General features: G+C 38.5%; 1 protein-coding gene across 1 annotated transcript; it reads left to right on the top strand.

Annotated features, from left to right (window-relative positions):
• Positions 1-2,623: 2,623 nt before the first annotated feature.
• Positions 2,624-8,845, top strand: ip6k2b (inositol hexakisphosphate kinase 2b). Its single transcript, XM_038275214.1, has 5 exons — positions 2,624-3,211; positions 5,917-6,151; positions 6,237-6,400; positions 6,521-6,696; positions 7,381-8,845. Exons 1-5 carry the CDS (start codon positions 2,992-2,994, stop codon positions 7,984-7,986), a joined length of 1,401 nt encoding a protein of 466 aa, XP_038131142.1. The 5' UTR covers positions 2,624-2,991; the 3' UTR covers positions 7,987-8,845.
• Positions 8,846-17,261: the final 8,416 nt, after the last annotated feature.

Genomic DNA, 17,261 nt, shown 5'->3' with positions numbered 1-17,261 from the left:
TTTTGCTCCCCTGTGGTCACGTTACTTGAGCTCCCTGCATGGTGCCTTTGCTGTCTTTGTTTTCTCTTTCGCTACTTTTCAACGTGCAACGTGGGAAATTTTGAGTCCTCTACTTTTTTGTACACTGAACATTCGGAAACTAGATAGATAGATAGATAGATAGATAGATAGATAGATAGATAGATAGATAGATAGATAGATAGATAGATAGATAGATAGATAGATAGATAGATAGATAGATAGATAGATAGATAGATAGATAGATAGATAGATAGATAGATAGATAGATAGATAGATAGATAGATAGATAGATAGATAGATAGATAGATAGATAGATAGATAGATAGATAGATAGATAGATAGATAGATAGATAGATAGATAGATAGATAGATAGATAGATAGATAGATAGATAGATAGATAGATAGATAGATAGATAGATAGATAGATAGATAGATAGATAGATAGATAGATAGATAGATAGATAGATAGATAGATAGATAGATAGATAGAATATACATGAATAACAAAGTGCTATAGCATTTGTTGTAGACATTGGAAAGGGGGTTATAGTGTTATAGGAATACCTAATGTTTAGATTTTGTTTTGAATAAAGTGCCTCTGGAATCTTAGACCACACATCGGCACATAGAGGGTGTCACTGTGTATATTTTGCAGATTGTCAACACAACACAGAGCTTGTTACGACTCACAATATTTTTTATCTTAACTGACCCCAGATGATACATTTGCTACTGAACTCTTTTAGGTAAACAGAGCACAACATTCAAAAGTATTACATTTGTATTTTGTGAAGATTAAATAAGAGTAAGATTTTTGTCAAACAAGAAAATTTGCCTGGGGGGTTATTAGGCTGACTTTGCATAGAGCAGGAGGAAAAGGGCTTTTTTTCAACAAGAGATCATAGTATATTCATTGGTTCTTTTGTTAGAAATGTCTTCAATGAGCATCCCTACTGAAATACTGTTTTCATACTTTCTTACACAAATTCACTCATGACATAGATGTGCAATAATAGGAGGGGACATTTTTTATTGCTTTCACAGCTGTGCTTTTCGTTTAGCATCTTGCTATTTTCAGTCTGAACATGGCCTTAAGTTACCTGTCCATCCACATAGTAAATGTTAGTATCGATAACAAAACTCTTGGATAGTGTTGCTTTGGCAAAGCACCGTTAAATCCACACGTGATAGACTCTAAGTCAGTTATCTGATGACAGGCAGGCTTGCAGGCTGTAAACATGGAACATGGGAAGTATCCAAAGCCCTTGACCTCACTTTACATTTAATGTATTTTAATTGTGAAAAACATAAATATAATGGTCCACAATTTTGGTTTAGGAAAAGAAAAACAGAAATGATAGTTTTTTTTTTATGAATTCAACTTTGAAAAATGTGGCATGCTTATGTTATTTTTCCATCAAAGTCAAATGTAGTAGAACTGCTCTTCCTGAAAATACAGAAAAATATCATGTTTGACTATGCTTTTTTTAGCACAATAGCTCTGTCTCAATCTGAATACAACTATCTGAACTTTCTATAAACTCTGTCCATCTTACATTTTCCTGGCTAAAGATCCCCACACCGTGAGGCTGCCACCACATTCTATGATAGGGATTTCATTTTCATGATGATATGCAGTATTATGTTTTTCCACTCATTTAAAATTGCAGGTAGACCAACAAATTACATTTTGTTTTTCCGTGTTTGCAAACCATAAGCAGGACAACGGTTTTCTTGTTGATATTATCTACATTATCCAAACAAACTTCGAATCATTACAGCTCTTCCAAAAATGTCTTGAATGTCTTGGCAATATCCCATTTGAGAACCGCTTTGTTTAGTTGTCTGAACTATAATCTGACAATTTTTGGATAGTGGATTAAACAGTTCTCCCTCACGCATTAAAAGTATTGTTTATAATCTAACTCAGCTTCGAAAAACTTCATAATGTAATCCATGCTGTGTTCCTTGTTATACACTATTAACAAGTGTTCTCCATGACTCCTCAGAGGATTTTACAGAAAGGGGAATTTTGTGTTGATTTACACACAATTAATTATGTTGTTTACCTATTAGTTGACCAGGGAGAGCTATAAGTAAGACTGGAATGTTTGGGAGTCACAGGGAAAGGGGGTTTACTAAAAATACCAGAAACACTTTTAAAACCACATATTAATCATGTTTAAAACTGAAAAAAATCTTAACTTAACTACTAAAATGAGAACCCAGAAACTATAATTATGACCAATAGACACTTCAATTTGAGAACTAAGAATTGTTTATTCAAAACAAAACAATTTATGAATAATTAAAGCATGTCCAGCATTTTTCTAAAAATATATGGAGAGGATCAAGTCTACATATTCAGTGTTGATAATAAAGCATACATTTTTTTGAAATGATGAAGATATAATATGTCCTCTCTTGTATTTTTTTGTACATTCCCATCCCCCTCCGCTTTCTCTTCTTCCTCTTTGTCTGCTTGCTCTCTCTTGCTGCCATCTTTCCTCCTAGCGACAGTCGCTGCTCTCTGATTGGCTCGTTCTGATGTAGGGGTGGAGCTCGCGCTGTCCTCTGCTGGTTTTAAGCTCCAGGATTAGCTCTGTCGTCAGTTTCAGTAAGCGCAAACGAAGAAGGAGATCTAACCCACGTTGATTAAAAACAGCTTTAGCTGCTGTAATGGCTGGTTTAGATTATTATTAAATCCACCTTAAAACACGTAGCTCGGGTACAGAGCCTTTTAGAGCCTCCTTCAGTCAGGAAAAGGAATAAAATAAAGGAATTCGTCGCCGGTTTTGCTTCTTCCCCTTCAGACCTTTGTTTTTCACCGATTCGTTCGAACGGGTGAGCAACAGCGCCCCCCCGCGAAGACGAGTGGAAACAGCCTGAGAATAGGGAGCCTAAAAAGCAGCCGAGCAGGTACCCTCTCAAACGAGGTGGGTCTCCACAACCCAGCCATCCGATGCGGAATGAGGATGTGTCCCGCTTTGGAAGTCCTCATGCAGGCGGACGGGACTCCATATTCTGGAAAGGGTGTGATGCTTGAGCCGTTCGTGCACCAGGTTGGAGGCCACTCCTGTGTGCTTCGCTTCGGGGAACAGACGATATGCAAGCCACTCATCCCCCGGGAGCACCAGTTCTACAAAAACCTGCCCACAGAAATGAGGAAGTTCACCCCTCAGTATAAAGGTGAGACTAGTGTTTAGTATTATTTTATTGAGCTTCAATTCATCGTCATGTCAATGTGTATGCAGGGCCGTTCCGAAAGTCTGTGCGGGTATGGGCAATTTATTGGGGGGGGTTGTTTGTTTTTATCGGGTGGTAGGTTTTCTGCCTTGGTTATTCCAGCATCCTCTTGTTTTTATACTTTATTTATAAGCTTTCAATGGAATTGCTTCCCTTTTTAAAATATTTACTTTCATACTTTTACTTTTTCAATTACAAAAAAAGTATTTTAACTCATATATATATATATATATATATATATATATATATATATATATATATATATATATATATATATATATATATATATATATATTTATTAGAGCACAGCCTTTTTCTTACAAGCTGTTGTTGCATTAAATTCAAATGAAATACATACAAGAATTACATAAGTTTAGGTATAAAATGAGATGCTGCCAACTTTGTTAACCTGTTGTTGATTATTGCCAATATTGCTTTTATCAATGGCCAATGTCGTAGAACAAATATTTTATGATTTGTTGTGTTACATTTACTCAAAGGAATAGTTGAGGTAAATGTTTCTGTATTTCATCTGCTGATCCCAAATTGCAGCCTATCAAAATAAAGGCATTTATACTGAGCTTTGGGCAGTTATTTAGGGCATACTCAATCAATAACACTGAATACATGTTGAGGATTCGGTAGTTGCAGAGAAATATCAATAGACTCTGGAAGGAGGGGCTAACTTTAATGTGCTTATAAGAAACATAAAAAAAAAAAAAATGATTAACTGATTAATTTGAGTCTGCATAAGATGTTTCTTCAGCAGAAGAAGTAGATATTAGGAACTGGAGCGGTTCCTCTTTGCCCAGTGCTTGCTGTGGTTGAAACAGGTGGTTTAAAGAACATTGCATGCACTGCAGGGCAAAGTCACAGTTGCTTAGATTCCTGTTTTGTTTTCATTTGTTTGTTTTTTATAAATGGCCTCACAATTACCGCTATATCAATCATTTTAAAGATGCTGGCAGGCACACCTCGTGTCCTTTGGGGAGTTTCAAATGGCATGAACGCAAGACGTAACTCCCTGCCAGGAGGATGTCTAGCCAGGACTAGCTTTTAAAGCATCTACAGTTTCAGGACAGGAGAGAGAAACCCGCTTAATGGAGTGGAGATAGGAGCTCACAAGTCATTTGAGGAGATTCTGGGTTCTGGTTTCACAAAGTTTCACACAATTACACGTTTTCATCCACACATGGGCCTTAAATAGGGTGTTGTGTTTCCTGGTTTCAGTCAAACCCAACAGGTTCCCCTTCCCTTACAGACAATGACGCCAAATGCATGCAACAGCAGAAGTCTCCAAGAGGCCAAGTTTGAAGTAGCTGGGGCTCATGGGTGGTATCTGACCCCTCGGTTATGCACTCTGGGCCTATAAAAAGACCCTGAATGAGGAGTGGGATTTGGACAGGGTTCTTCTGGGCCTTTCGGTGGCTCAGATATTTAGAATTTCCTCAGTATTATCAGGAAAATATTTTCTTTATTTTTTTTTTTTTATGTACGTGTGCTTTTAAAACTGACTAGAGCTTTCAAGTGTCTTTAGTATCAGAGTTCAAACCTTTGTGGTCATACTAGGTGACAATAATCTGCATCTCAGCTGTTCCTCTAATGTACTCCGTTCCTGCCTGAAAGAGAAAGAAAAGCACATTTTCCTCAATAAATCCTTATCAAAACTCATCTAACTTTCCATTGGATGAAATTGGAGTGACTCAGAAGTTCCCACTCTCTGCGAATGATGACTGTGCAACTCTGGTGGACAGGACAGACTCGCCGAATGAGTTTCAGAGGCGGGGCCCTCTGCAGCAGGCGGAAGAAGATGCCAGTGATGACGTCAAAGAGCACATGACATCAACCGTTCTTCCTTCAGTTTCCAGACACATTTAGAATCCCAACCATAACCAAACACTTAAATTAATGCTGGACTTCTTTGTTTACACACGTAGCTGTGTAGTTAGATATCTATATGTGTCTTTTGTAGTTTTTCCTTTCTATTTTTTAATCTTTTTACACCCAGGCCTCCTTCCTCTTTCGCTTTTATTTGCGCTGGCTACTGCAGCTGCCATGTTTATTCTCAGTGCTGCACCTTCCCTCCTATTCCTGCAGCACTCACATCCTTATAGGGAGTTTTAATAGTAGCTTGGGGGATATGGGGGGGTGCTTGGCTTCACTGCATCACACTAAATGTATTTGGGATCCTATTGCAAGAAACTATTTGTTAGACCATCTACATCATTGAAAGAAGTTCATAAAGATCTATGTAATCATGAATCTGATTTATTTTCTCCCAGCCGCTTTAATAAAGTAGCAGTAAATAATAACTACACTTGCCACTGCTTCATATTTTATTCAGTGTTATGTACAGGGTTTATGTCACAATAATGTAGTCTGGTCAGCTGCTGTTATACATGTGATATAGTCACAGGGGCCGCATGAAAATCTATTGTAAAACTTTTAGCATATTCTGGCACATTCTGTTATCTCATGATAAATATCTTTGCCATTTTAACACAACTTTTGAATAAGCTGATCCAGGCGATTTGTGCACAATCTCTTGTATGTAAAAATGTGTTTCATTCATTATTGCTCAAATTTGATTTGTCAGAACGGTGGTAATTACTAAACCTCTCCTTCCTTTCATCCTTCTCTTCATGCAGGTGTCGTGTCTGTAAGCTTTGAAGAAGACGAGGAAGGGAACCTGTGCCTCATCGCCTACCCTCTCCACAGCGAATCTGTGGACACGGAGAACAAAGACCCAACGGCAGACTGCCAAGAACCCAAGAGCAAAATGGTGAAGTGGAGCAACAAGAAGCAGTCGCTGTTGCTGCAGGAGAATGAAAACTACAGCAAAGATAGAGCTCGAAACAGCCGAAAAGAGGACAAGATCATGAGGTGAAGATTCTCAAAGAGATAAGTTTCTTTTATATTCTTAATGGAACACAAGAGCTGATGTATTCCCTTGTTTTCCTGTGCTCAGTTATAATCGTGATGAGATCCAGCAGCAGCAAGCTGAGGTTCTGTTCTTCAACTTGGAGAAAGGGAACACGGTACCGCAGATCAAACACAACCCTTGGAGTCTGAAATGTCACCAACAGCAGCTACAGAGGATGAAGGAGAATGCAAAACATCGCAACCAATACAGTATCCTTTTTTATAAATAGTATTCTCACCGACCTCAGCACTACATTTATATTTATTTGTTCTGGTGAAGAGCACATTTCTCCTTGTTGCTGTTATGATCCTTGACTCCTCCTCTAACAGAATTCATTCTGTTGGAAAACCTGACGTGGCGCTACAGAGTCCCATGTGTGTTAGATTTAAAGATGGGAACTCGGCAGCATGGGGACGACGCTTCGGAGGAGAAGAAAGCCAACCAGATCCGGAAGTGTCAACAGAGCACATCGGCGTCGATTGGAGTGCGACTCTGTGGGATGCAGGTAAAGAAATCAGCAGCCTGGAAAAGTATTAGTGAAAGTATGTCCACATTAGGGCTTAAACAATTCATCGATTGTAATCAATTCTTGAAATAGTCATCAACTAATTTAGAAATTGACTAAACGTTAACTGGAGTATAGAGACCACCCACTCAGAGCAATATTGGAACAGAATTTAAAAAACATATAAACTACTTGCATTTAAGATGAAAAACCTTTTTTTATAAATCAGTTTGTTAAATCCACAGCTTCTTATTGCTTTCTCAGATTTGGCAACAGATTTTCCTTCCACTAAACTTTCCTTCTACAATCCATGGTAATCCATGCTAAAATCTGCTTCTTTAACATCAGCCTTTTGCTGCTTAGCCTCTTCAGTCAGCTGGTTGGCTGTGGAGATGGAAACCAATACTTGTTTAAGTACTAACCACTTGCTCCATGTAATATTCTGACTCATGAATGTGTTTTTTTTTTCTTTCGCTTTTGTTTTTTTATGAGCTGTAAGCCATAATTAAAACCGATACCATTAATTGAAATATGCTGAATTTAACTACATATTCGATTTTCTTGTTTTTATTCAGTTTTGTCTTGGGTTTTTTCAGAAATTTTTATCCTTTATTTTAATACCTGAAATGCCTTGAATCCTTCAAAATGTTGCAAAGTACTTTATCTGCTGCATGTCTTCCACAGGTGTACCAGTCCGACTCTGGCCAGCTGATGTTCATGAACAAGTACCACGGGCGAAAGCTGACCCTTGCAGGTTTCAAGGAGGCTCTCTACCAGTTCTTCCACAATGGCCGTCGGCTTCGCCACGAGCTGCTGTCCCCGGTGCTGCGCAGGCTTCGGGAGATGCAGGCTGCCCTGGAGGCGTGCGAGTCCTACCGCTTCTACTCTAGCTCGCTGCTCATCATCTATGATGGAGAGTCTCCCAGGACTCCCACCAGACCCAGACATCGAGGCGGGGAGGACGGGGACGAGGATGATCCGTCTGACGACGATGATGAGGATGAAGAAGAGGAGGAGGAAGAAGAGGAAGGGGCATTTGGTTTCCCCCGCTCTTCTTCCTCAAGCGCTGCTGGTGGTTTGTCTGCAGGCAGCAGCAGTCGCTCTTCACACGGTGCAGGAGAGCCCAGCAGCCCCGAGGTGGACGTACGCATGATTGACTTTGCTCACACCACGTGTCGGCACTTTGGAGAAGACAGCGTGGTGCACGAAGGCCAAGACAGCGGCTTCATCTTCGGCCTTCAGAATCTGATCACCATCATCTCTCAGCTGGAGGACCACAGCACTGATTGAGGGCACAGCCAAGCTGACATGGTCGAAATTTCAAGCCTGGGAAAAGCTTAGCTGCTTTAACCCCCCTCATGAGGTGCTTCATACCTGCGCAGGGGGGCTGCTCGGTGGTAACCACAGAGCTCTCCAAGTTAGAGGACGAGTCTGCAAGGTTGACCCTGCGCTCTCGCTCACCTGCCGACAGAAAGGGCTGTCATGCCCTCCCTTGCACTTTTCTCTAAGACTTTTTCTTTGTGATAGAAAGTAGGAGCAAAGTTGCATGAGATGGACGATTTTTCTACAAAACAGGTTTTCCCCTTAGACATTGTTGGAGTCCCTCCTCCGCCCCACTGGAAAAACCGAGCATCTGTAAATTCTCTCTGAGAGAGAAAGAGAGGCAGAGACCTTTGAAGCTATACATAGGTAGGAAGCTGCTGTGGTGCTTAACCTGTCATATTACATCCCCTTTTTTAACGAACCAACCCCCAACAGCAGAGCACAACTTAGTGGAGGAGTTAAATAGTTACCTGAACAAGCTGACCTTAGCTGGCTCGGTCAGCAGCCTTGTAGCAATGGACAAATTAAGCAACTAATGCAGACGTTGTTGTGTTTATATTGATGTCTTATAAGAGATATTGTTTGTGTGTCCACCAAGCACTTGGATTTATACCTTTTGGTGGGTATTAGGTTTAGAAGAAGGGATTTGCCTTTTTTTTCTTTTTGTTTCCTGCACTTCTTGCCTATAAAAATGCATTTTGAAAGGGGATTTTTATTGCAGTTTTCCTCATCATTCGTCTTCTTCTTCATTCCTGCAAATCTGACTTGAAGAGGATATATTGATAACACTAGCTTCAGAGACTACAGCATATTTATTTAAAAGAATTGTTTAAAAAAAATGGAAACAAGCACATTCCTTATTACCACTTTAAATGTTCTGTCCTCATAAGTGACTGAATTGTTTTTTTGCATATATGTGTTAACAGTGTCTTGGTAAATAAAGGCATTCATTGAGTTCAGAATCATTTTCTGTTGTTTATTTCATTTTATCTTTTTTAACTCAGAATGTACTGAGTGGTTCGGTAAATGCTCGACAGGGGAAATGAAAGTTAGAACGTTAATATAGCAAAAAGCGGAAGCAAAACAGAGACATCCTGTCTACTTTTGCCAGAAAACAGCTCAGTGCTACTTGGGAAAGGTTTATGTTGCTTGTTGCTGCTACAAAAGTTCATATTTCCAACCTAATCGACAAATCTAATTTTAGAACAAATGAATGTTTCAGTCGACACCAACTGTTTAAAATGCAACTCACCCGCTATAGAAAAACGGTTCAAATATAACCTGCAGGCTGATGAATAAATCGTTACTATTTCATGATCTGGTAGAATCTTCAGCTTTAATTCTTCACGTTCACCTTGTGAGAGCATTTAGTAAAATGGTTTAAAAGCTAATGTACAGATAAAGAGTTTCAAGAACGAGATACTGCTGTTAATCAGTGATGTATAATTCAGGTACATCAGAAGAAAATGTGGAAAATTTAAATATTTATGTTCTTGACTCATTTCCGAAGGTGTAACTAAGTATATAGACTCTTTACACAGAGGGAGATATTTACCTCCACCAAGGAGGCTGTTTTCAAAATAAATAAAGTAATGGATGGATTTTTCTGAAATTTTCAGAGAAGGTGGGTATTGTGACTGGCAACAAATGATTAAATTTTGGTAATTATCCAGATCACTATCTGGATCCAGATTTTTTTTTTTTATCTGTGAGTACAGGCATTAAAATAGGGTGGAGATTAAATAAAAAAAATAAAAAAGTTCTATGTGCTTAGTTCCTGGTCAGCTCTCTTTTTGCATGATAACAATAGACTATTACCATCAGATGACAAGAAACATCATTCCATTCCCATCCTTATCTCCATATAAAATGCAAGCTTTACTTTGATTAAAAAGAAAACTTTAGAAACTGGTCTAGTTAGATCATTAGAAATATAACATTTGCAGTCTGTGTAGGATTGATCTGGGGCCCTTTAATACGCTAACTCCAACTGAGAAGCTCACCTACATTTTTTAATGATTTTCATTTGAACATCATCTCGAGGGTTAGGTCAACCCTGTTGCTGGCTCTTTTTTTTTTTTTTACACCATTTTTTCATTCGCTCAATACTTCAGAAGATACATCTGTGAAAAACCACCTTTTTTAGCAGTGACCTTTTTTCTGTCATCTTGACATATTTCTTCTTATCTTCCTCATCATTGCATGTTCTGATTCTGACTGAGCGACCCTGTAGAAACGGCAGTCACCATAAGTAGCAGAAACAAACAAAAACTTCCATTATTATTCATTGTAAGTTCTCATGATCTTAGTTTGGGGTTATTCCTGGCAGATCTCAGTGTGGATACAAGTTTTTAACCGATAGCTCAGATTTTTGGCTCCACTTTCATCAAGCTAAAACATTTTTTTTGTAAAGATTGCAGCTCTTGACCAGCTTAGCTACACATATTAAGTTAAATCTAGGTATAGTGGGCTGGTGGTGTAGGGGTAGAGCATATGAACGAGTTGTCCCTGGTTCACTACTTAAGCTGGGGGACTTTTATGAATGTCTTTACTATAAAAAGAGGTCACTTTACAGGGTTTCCGCGGATCATTAAGCCATTAAATTATTATTTTTTATATTAAAGCTTTAATTGCCATTACAATTCATTAAACATGATTATCATGGCATTTAAAATGCTTTATAAAAAAAATATAATTTTGTCAAATATATAAGATTTAACTGGTTCCACGTGTTTGCGTGGAACTGCTCCTGCTCGATCCTAAAGCCATATGTTCGGAACAGAAGCTCGAGGCACAGAAAAAGCTAGAGAATGGGAAAATGCAAATTTTAACATAAGTGGCTAGAAAACAAGAAATTCGGGACATGGCTGCAGCCTGTCGATGGTAAAGATTACGAAGGAATTTGCAGTGTTTATATATATATATATATATATGTATATATATATATATATATTTATATGAGAGTAGTGGGTACTTATTGATGGCATTAAAATTATTTCTAAGAACATTAAAAAGCATTAATTAGAGTCCCTCCTTCCTGTATAAACCATGCTTTAGTTAATAAAGGACAGATAAATAAAGTCCATGATGAACAGTAAAGACCAAACAATGAAGAAAAACAGAAAAAAAACTTATAATGGGTTAATAAGATAAACATATAACAATGTATGTAGATTAAAACAATAAAATACAACATAGCAGTAAAAAGATCAAATCAATAATGAAAGAGGGTAAAAAAGAAAGAAAAATAAGTGGAATCAATTCTGAGTTGGGCTGAAAGCCAATGTGTAAAGGTACATTTTTAGAAGGGTATTGCCACCATTTTTTTTTTTTTTTTTCAGAATTGCACATCATAAAAGAGAGGGTGCTTTTAAGTTCTATTTGGATTTGTGGTGCATAATGTATCAAAAACCTGCTATAACCCCCAAACCCTACCTGTTGCTGAACACTGTAAAGTGTGAATAAATATTGATATTTATCGAACACTTTAAAAATCTCATACTGGTTGTGTTGTGAGCTGTAAAGGAGCCATCATTTTTTGAGTATGAGTCTCATGATACTCGCCAAACAATAAAGCTCTACAGAGAGTCTATATATGGCCATTTATCTTTTATTGTTCGACCTTTGAGGTTCAAGTTGAATCAAAAGGTCGATACATCAAGTAAAGATCAAATGCTTCCCGCCCGCAGTCCATGTTGCAAGTTTTTCATCTCTGCACGGCTTAAGTGCATGCAACCACCATCATTCATTCAAGAATCTCGTACCAGGTTACGCCTAGAGCAGAGTTATCTATTTTTAATCCTCACATGGTGGAGTAGTGCTTATTCTTCCAGTCCAGGGGTTCTCAGAGTACTCCAGCTTTTTCCAATTGGTCAAAAACAATCAGAGTAACAGACTGCTCCTGCCTGCCTTGCATGTGGACTTTCATTCCCGTGTCTCTTTGTATTGCTCTACACTGGGCTGGTGATCTGTCTGGGGTGTATCCTGACTCTCACCTCTTTACAACTTTGATATAGACACCAGTGATTCTTCTAGGAATAAGTTTTGAAAACATATGGTAGCCTGGATTTAAGCTTTGCTTCCATTTTTTAAAGATAAACCCTTAACCTTATGTAATCTCCAGCGGTTTTGTTATTGATCACGTTAATCTTTGACAAATCCGTCTCTATATATGAGAGGATGATGTGATCCTTAACATAGTCAAACCACCAAGGATTAAACATTAACCTGGTTCTCAAATAGTTTAATTTTAAAGCATTTTTAGGTACCAGCTGTACGGTTCACATTCCTAACTAAGAAAGACCTGATTGTTGTTATTTTAATAATACAGAGGTGGGCAAACTTCAATGCTTCGTAGAGGATTTTAGACTGGTGCAGTTGCTACAACTATATTATAAGGCTGTTCTTACAGCCTTATAAAAAACATACACCTGATTGGCATTCCTGAGTTGGCACTGGCATTGGATTGTTTTTTTACTATTTTTTTTTTTTTTCATGTTAACAGGTCGGCCACTTGTCCAACATGTAACCTGTCTCTAACTCCTTAACTTCTGTTAAATATTATTCTAGTGTAGAAAAGTTATGTTTTACTCCATTGCTATATAACATTGAAGGATGTGGTAAAAAAAAAAAAAAAATGCATTAATACTGTAAATAGATGCCAAAATATTTGTGTACATAATGCCAATAAGAACAGATGCAAAATAATAGCCTTTTGGTAGTGTTTATTGATTTCAAGAATTTGCTCAAGAGCCTGTGAGCACTAAGCTGTCCAGCTTCCCTGCCTGCGTCATTCTGGTTTCAGAATTCATTACTAAGCAGTTTAGTTGATATTCTTGGCCATGATTACCCCAGCTGGGATGGTGGTGATTGATCTGATTTAGGCAGGAGAAACGCTTAGATTATAGACTTCAAACACAAGAAACAAACTTCCTTTATGGCTACAGGGAAAAACACAGGAAGGCATTTAGCATGAGCAGATCAGCTGCAGAGGAAAACAAGACCCTGTTTTGCACGCTGCACTGTTCCCAGGTCGAACACCATGTGGTGAATGCTGCTGTTTGTCCCATCCATGGGCAATGTAATCAGCTTAGCAAGGCTGGAAAACAGTGGCGGCTGGTGAAAAATATTTTTGGTGGGGCTGATATAGCCTAGTGTATGTCTCCAACTAATCCGGAATAAGAATTCAAATAAACATTTGGACAATACATACAATTTAACAGTAATGATTTAATTTACTATATAATAACAGTAACAGGAATGATTTGGGTCACTGTGACGGGGTTCTTTGGCCTCCAAGAATCCAGGCTCAGTCGGGTTACCGGTGTTGGTGATTTATTGAGCTCAAAAACTCAAAACAGGGTGCAAAAGAAACTAAACATGTACAAGATACTCTGGGCCTCAGCCTCCCTCCAGTTATCAGCAATGTAACAAAGAAACAGAAAACAAAAATTGCCGCTTTTCTTCCCACAGCCCTCATTAAATAGTTTAAGCCCCTACAGGCTCTCTTATTTCTGATTTCTTCTCATAAATCAGTTTTGTCCATATATTACCTCCACAAACAATTGATGTACAAAAACAAATAATTTTTACAACTTAATTCTTTTACACAGATTCATTGACTTATTCAATTACACCAAACTGGGTTTGAACCCAGCAAAGACGCAGCCAGACTGAAGATGACAAGTCCCCATAGCATAAACACGTACACACCCACACCCCCCACACACCCACACACACACACACACACACACACACACACACACACACACACACACACGGCTAACCCCACTGAAATATTAAGTGTGCACCCTCAATACGCCAGCAGGTAACCAGGAACAGCTTGTGTGTTTTAAGTTCATGGAGCTACTTGGCTCAGCGCGAGTGTATTGGTCCTCACAAACACAGTATAACAGGAATGTGTGTGTGGCGCGCAAAGTTAGAGAGGTTGTTTTAAGCGACGAGGTGGATTCGTCACAGTCACAATAACCATGACATGAAATGTTCATATCCTACAACAGGGATATTCTTCTGGCAAACGGGTAGATAAATAAGGATCTCACCGAATTTGGTGGAAGCTGCATCTCGTTCGTTACATTCGCCATCTTCCCTCTAACTGTCTGCACCTGTGCTTGGGTTCAGAAGCCTGTTAAAGCGCAGTATTTTCAGAGCCCCAAGACCATAAAGTTCCGAGACGCTGATTGGCCATTAAATTCACCTAGCAATAGTACATGATTGACAGATTCTCTGCAAATGTGGGGCTGTCTGATCACAGCCCCCAGAACAGAGACGGTAGGAGTCTGTCTGTGGAAATCCACAAATTAATGACAGTAGATAGGGAAATGTAGTTTATATAATTTGTTTTGCTTATAGGTACACACTCTAGAGAGTAAAACTGACATTTATGAGTTAATTTCTAAAAATATATTTTACGTTTCTCTCTTCTTATCAGGGAGGGCGGTGCCCCAGCGCCCCCTATGGGCCGGCCGCCACTGCTGGAAAACCCTCTGAGCTAAACAGAGTCAGTTGACCGTAGCTTCGTGGAAACTATGTTCAGAATTTTCCTACTGTTATTAATGGGCTCACCTGTTTTACACATGTAGGGCAGAGGATGACAGCTGAGGAAACCTCAGAGGGTCATTAATTGTTGTCAATCAAACAGACAGCACCGACTTCCACTCTATGGATCTACAGCATGTGGACTCATTCTGTAGAAACAACAGTTGGAACCACATTTTTGTATTTTTTTTTATGCTTTTAATGAATTAATCGTTTACACCTGACTTTTTCCTCTCGTCTTCCTGTCTGTCATGTAGATCAAAACCAATTTGCTGGAGTAAAAATCATCAAAGATATTATGGAAAGGTTACAGCTAACAGATGACTGTATGAAAGATGATAGCACGAGGGCAGAACTGGATGGTACAAGATTGCTGAGATTATTAGTTTCCTGTTGTCAGATCTAAAATTAGTAACACAATCTCTGCTCATCTGCTGCCTGATGGGAAACAGATTTAGATTTATTTGTTTTGATTTGGAGCTACAGAGACTCAACCATATAGAGATCGTTTTAAATGGAGGCATCTAAACTTTATTTTCTTGCACTTGTTTTGTTTTGAAATTTTTTCTTGGGGCAAATTCAATTTACTATGTGTGTGATGTGTTAGTATGGAGACAGCACTCCTAAAGCAAAAGTCGATTATTTTCCATGCCATCGTTAGTCTTTCTTTGAGTCTTCAATGTCATTATATAACACAACAAACATTACATACAGTGCTTTGTAAAAGTATTCACAACATTTGTTGTGATATTACCTTTTTTTTTTCTTATATTACAGCCTCAAATCTCACTGTATTTGACTGGAATATTGTGTGAAAGGCCAACTCTGACTTTGATGGAATGATACCTATTTCCCGAAATTTTAACAATTAAATACGTTGAAAGTGTTCCCATCATTCCCCCTAAATAAAACCCGTAAAACTAAAGTTACATTAAAAAAAAAACAACAACAACAACTAATCAGTAAAAAATAACTGGAGGAGCTGCTAAAATTTAACATCTTAGGTGGGAGATTCTGTTGATTGTAATCAGCTGTTCTTTTAACAAATCTAAGCCTCAGCCTTCTAAAAGGTAAAATACATTGTTTGCATTAAATGACCAAAAAATAATTGCCATAAATGGAAAATTCGTTGAAAAACAACAACAAGTTGCACTGCACATCATCCTGAACACTTAGACTTAGACAACCTTTATTGTCATTTTATAATTTAAATACATACAGCTTTTCGACAGTGAATAAACAGCTTAGCGGTGAAATGAACATTTCCATTTATAAAGTGCAACGGTGATCAAAATGTAAACAGTGTAGGAGAGACTTGGTGCAAAAGGCATTGATGTGGAAGGTTCACAGCAGTGCAAAAATACTAAATAGAAATGGTGCAAAATGCAGTAGAAACACTGCAGTCGAGTTCTATATAATTTCAATTCAGTTTATTTATATAGCGCCAATTCACAACACATGTCATATCAAGGCACAGACCATACAGTCAAATTGATTCAAAGTTTTCTATCTAAGGAAAACCAGTGATTTCATCGACTCATTGACTCAAATGCAATCCCTCACACTAAGCATGCTTGTAACGACAGTGGAGAGGAAAAACTCCCTTTGAACAGGAAAAAACCTCCAGCAGAACCAGTCTGCTGAGACCGACTGGGGTTCAAGGAGACAGAAGCAGTGATACAAAAAGTAACTCTAAAAGGTGGCCCCATCCAGGAAACACACAGCAAGGCAGATGAGCTCCGAGCCAGCTCCCATGTCAGAGGATGAAGAGAGCACATCCAGCCAGTCACAGTTAGAGAAACAGGACTACACTGGAAAATCAGGTCAAACTCCAACATCTATAAACAAAGGTGTTGATGGCAGCAGCACAGCTGATATTTCTCGGATGGTGTCACAGCCAAAAAGCAACAGATGAGGCGAAGCTACTATGAGATTTGAAGGGATTTGAAGATTCACCATAAAGTGCAAGTATAATGTTTACAGAGTGATGCAGTCTCGATTTGTGACTTGATTAGAGTTTTAAACATTTCAACAGGCAGAGGGGAAAAAGCTGTTGCAGAACCTGCATAGAAAATGCTGCGATACATGATCTCAACTATGAAAGATGAGGGCGGTGACATCATGCTGTTGATTTACTTTTTTAAGCATGACTGAGGATTCTTGTCAGTTACCGCATTAAAAGGATTGATGGAGCTTAATATGGAGAACTGCTAAAATAAAACCTGTTCAAAGAGTCGCCGTACCCTGCTGGTATAGTAGGTACTTGGGTTGTCCTCCTGAAAAGTGAAACTTCCAGTAGGACAACCAGTTTAGGCTGAATAAAAATCCATCACTACTCCTTTCAGCTTTGCTTTATATAAAACACAGCTATTGTTTTTATTTCACCTCACAATGAAGCAGTACTTCTTCTTTGTTTGTATAAATGCAAGTTATGTACTTTTAAGTTTTATGTGATGTAACAAAATGCGTAACGTTTCAAGGAATGAAATATATTCCCAAGTAAACCAGGTTAACCTGCATGGCACAAACAATAAATATCTAACTTGATACAGGAGCTTGCGTGATTAATCCTGCTCTGATACATGGAGGAATACACGCATACATGGAGATAAGCACCCAATTTGTTTCTGAATGTTTGCATAGAAACCAGCACATCAACCTGTTACTGTGTATTTTACTGTTTG

The sequence above is a fragment of the Cyprinodon tularosa genome, unplaced genomic scaffold, assembly GCF_016077235.1.
Source record: "Cyprinodon tularosa strain WSP-4 unplaced genomic scaffold, ASM1607723v1 ctg95, whole genome shotgun sequence".
In the NCBI taxonomy this organism is placed as follows: Eukaryota; Metazoa; Chordata; class Actinopteri; order Cyprinodontiformes; family Cyprinodontidae; genus Cyprinodon; species Cyprinodon tularosa.
This window is presented reverse-complemented; position numbering and strand designations above follow the sequence as displayed.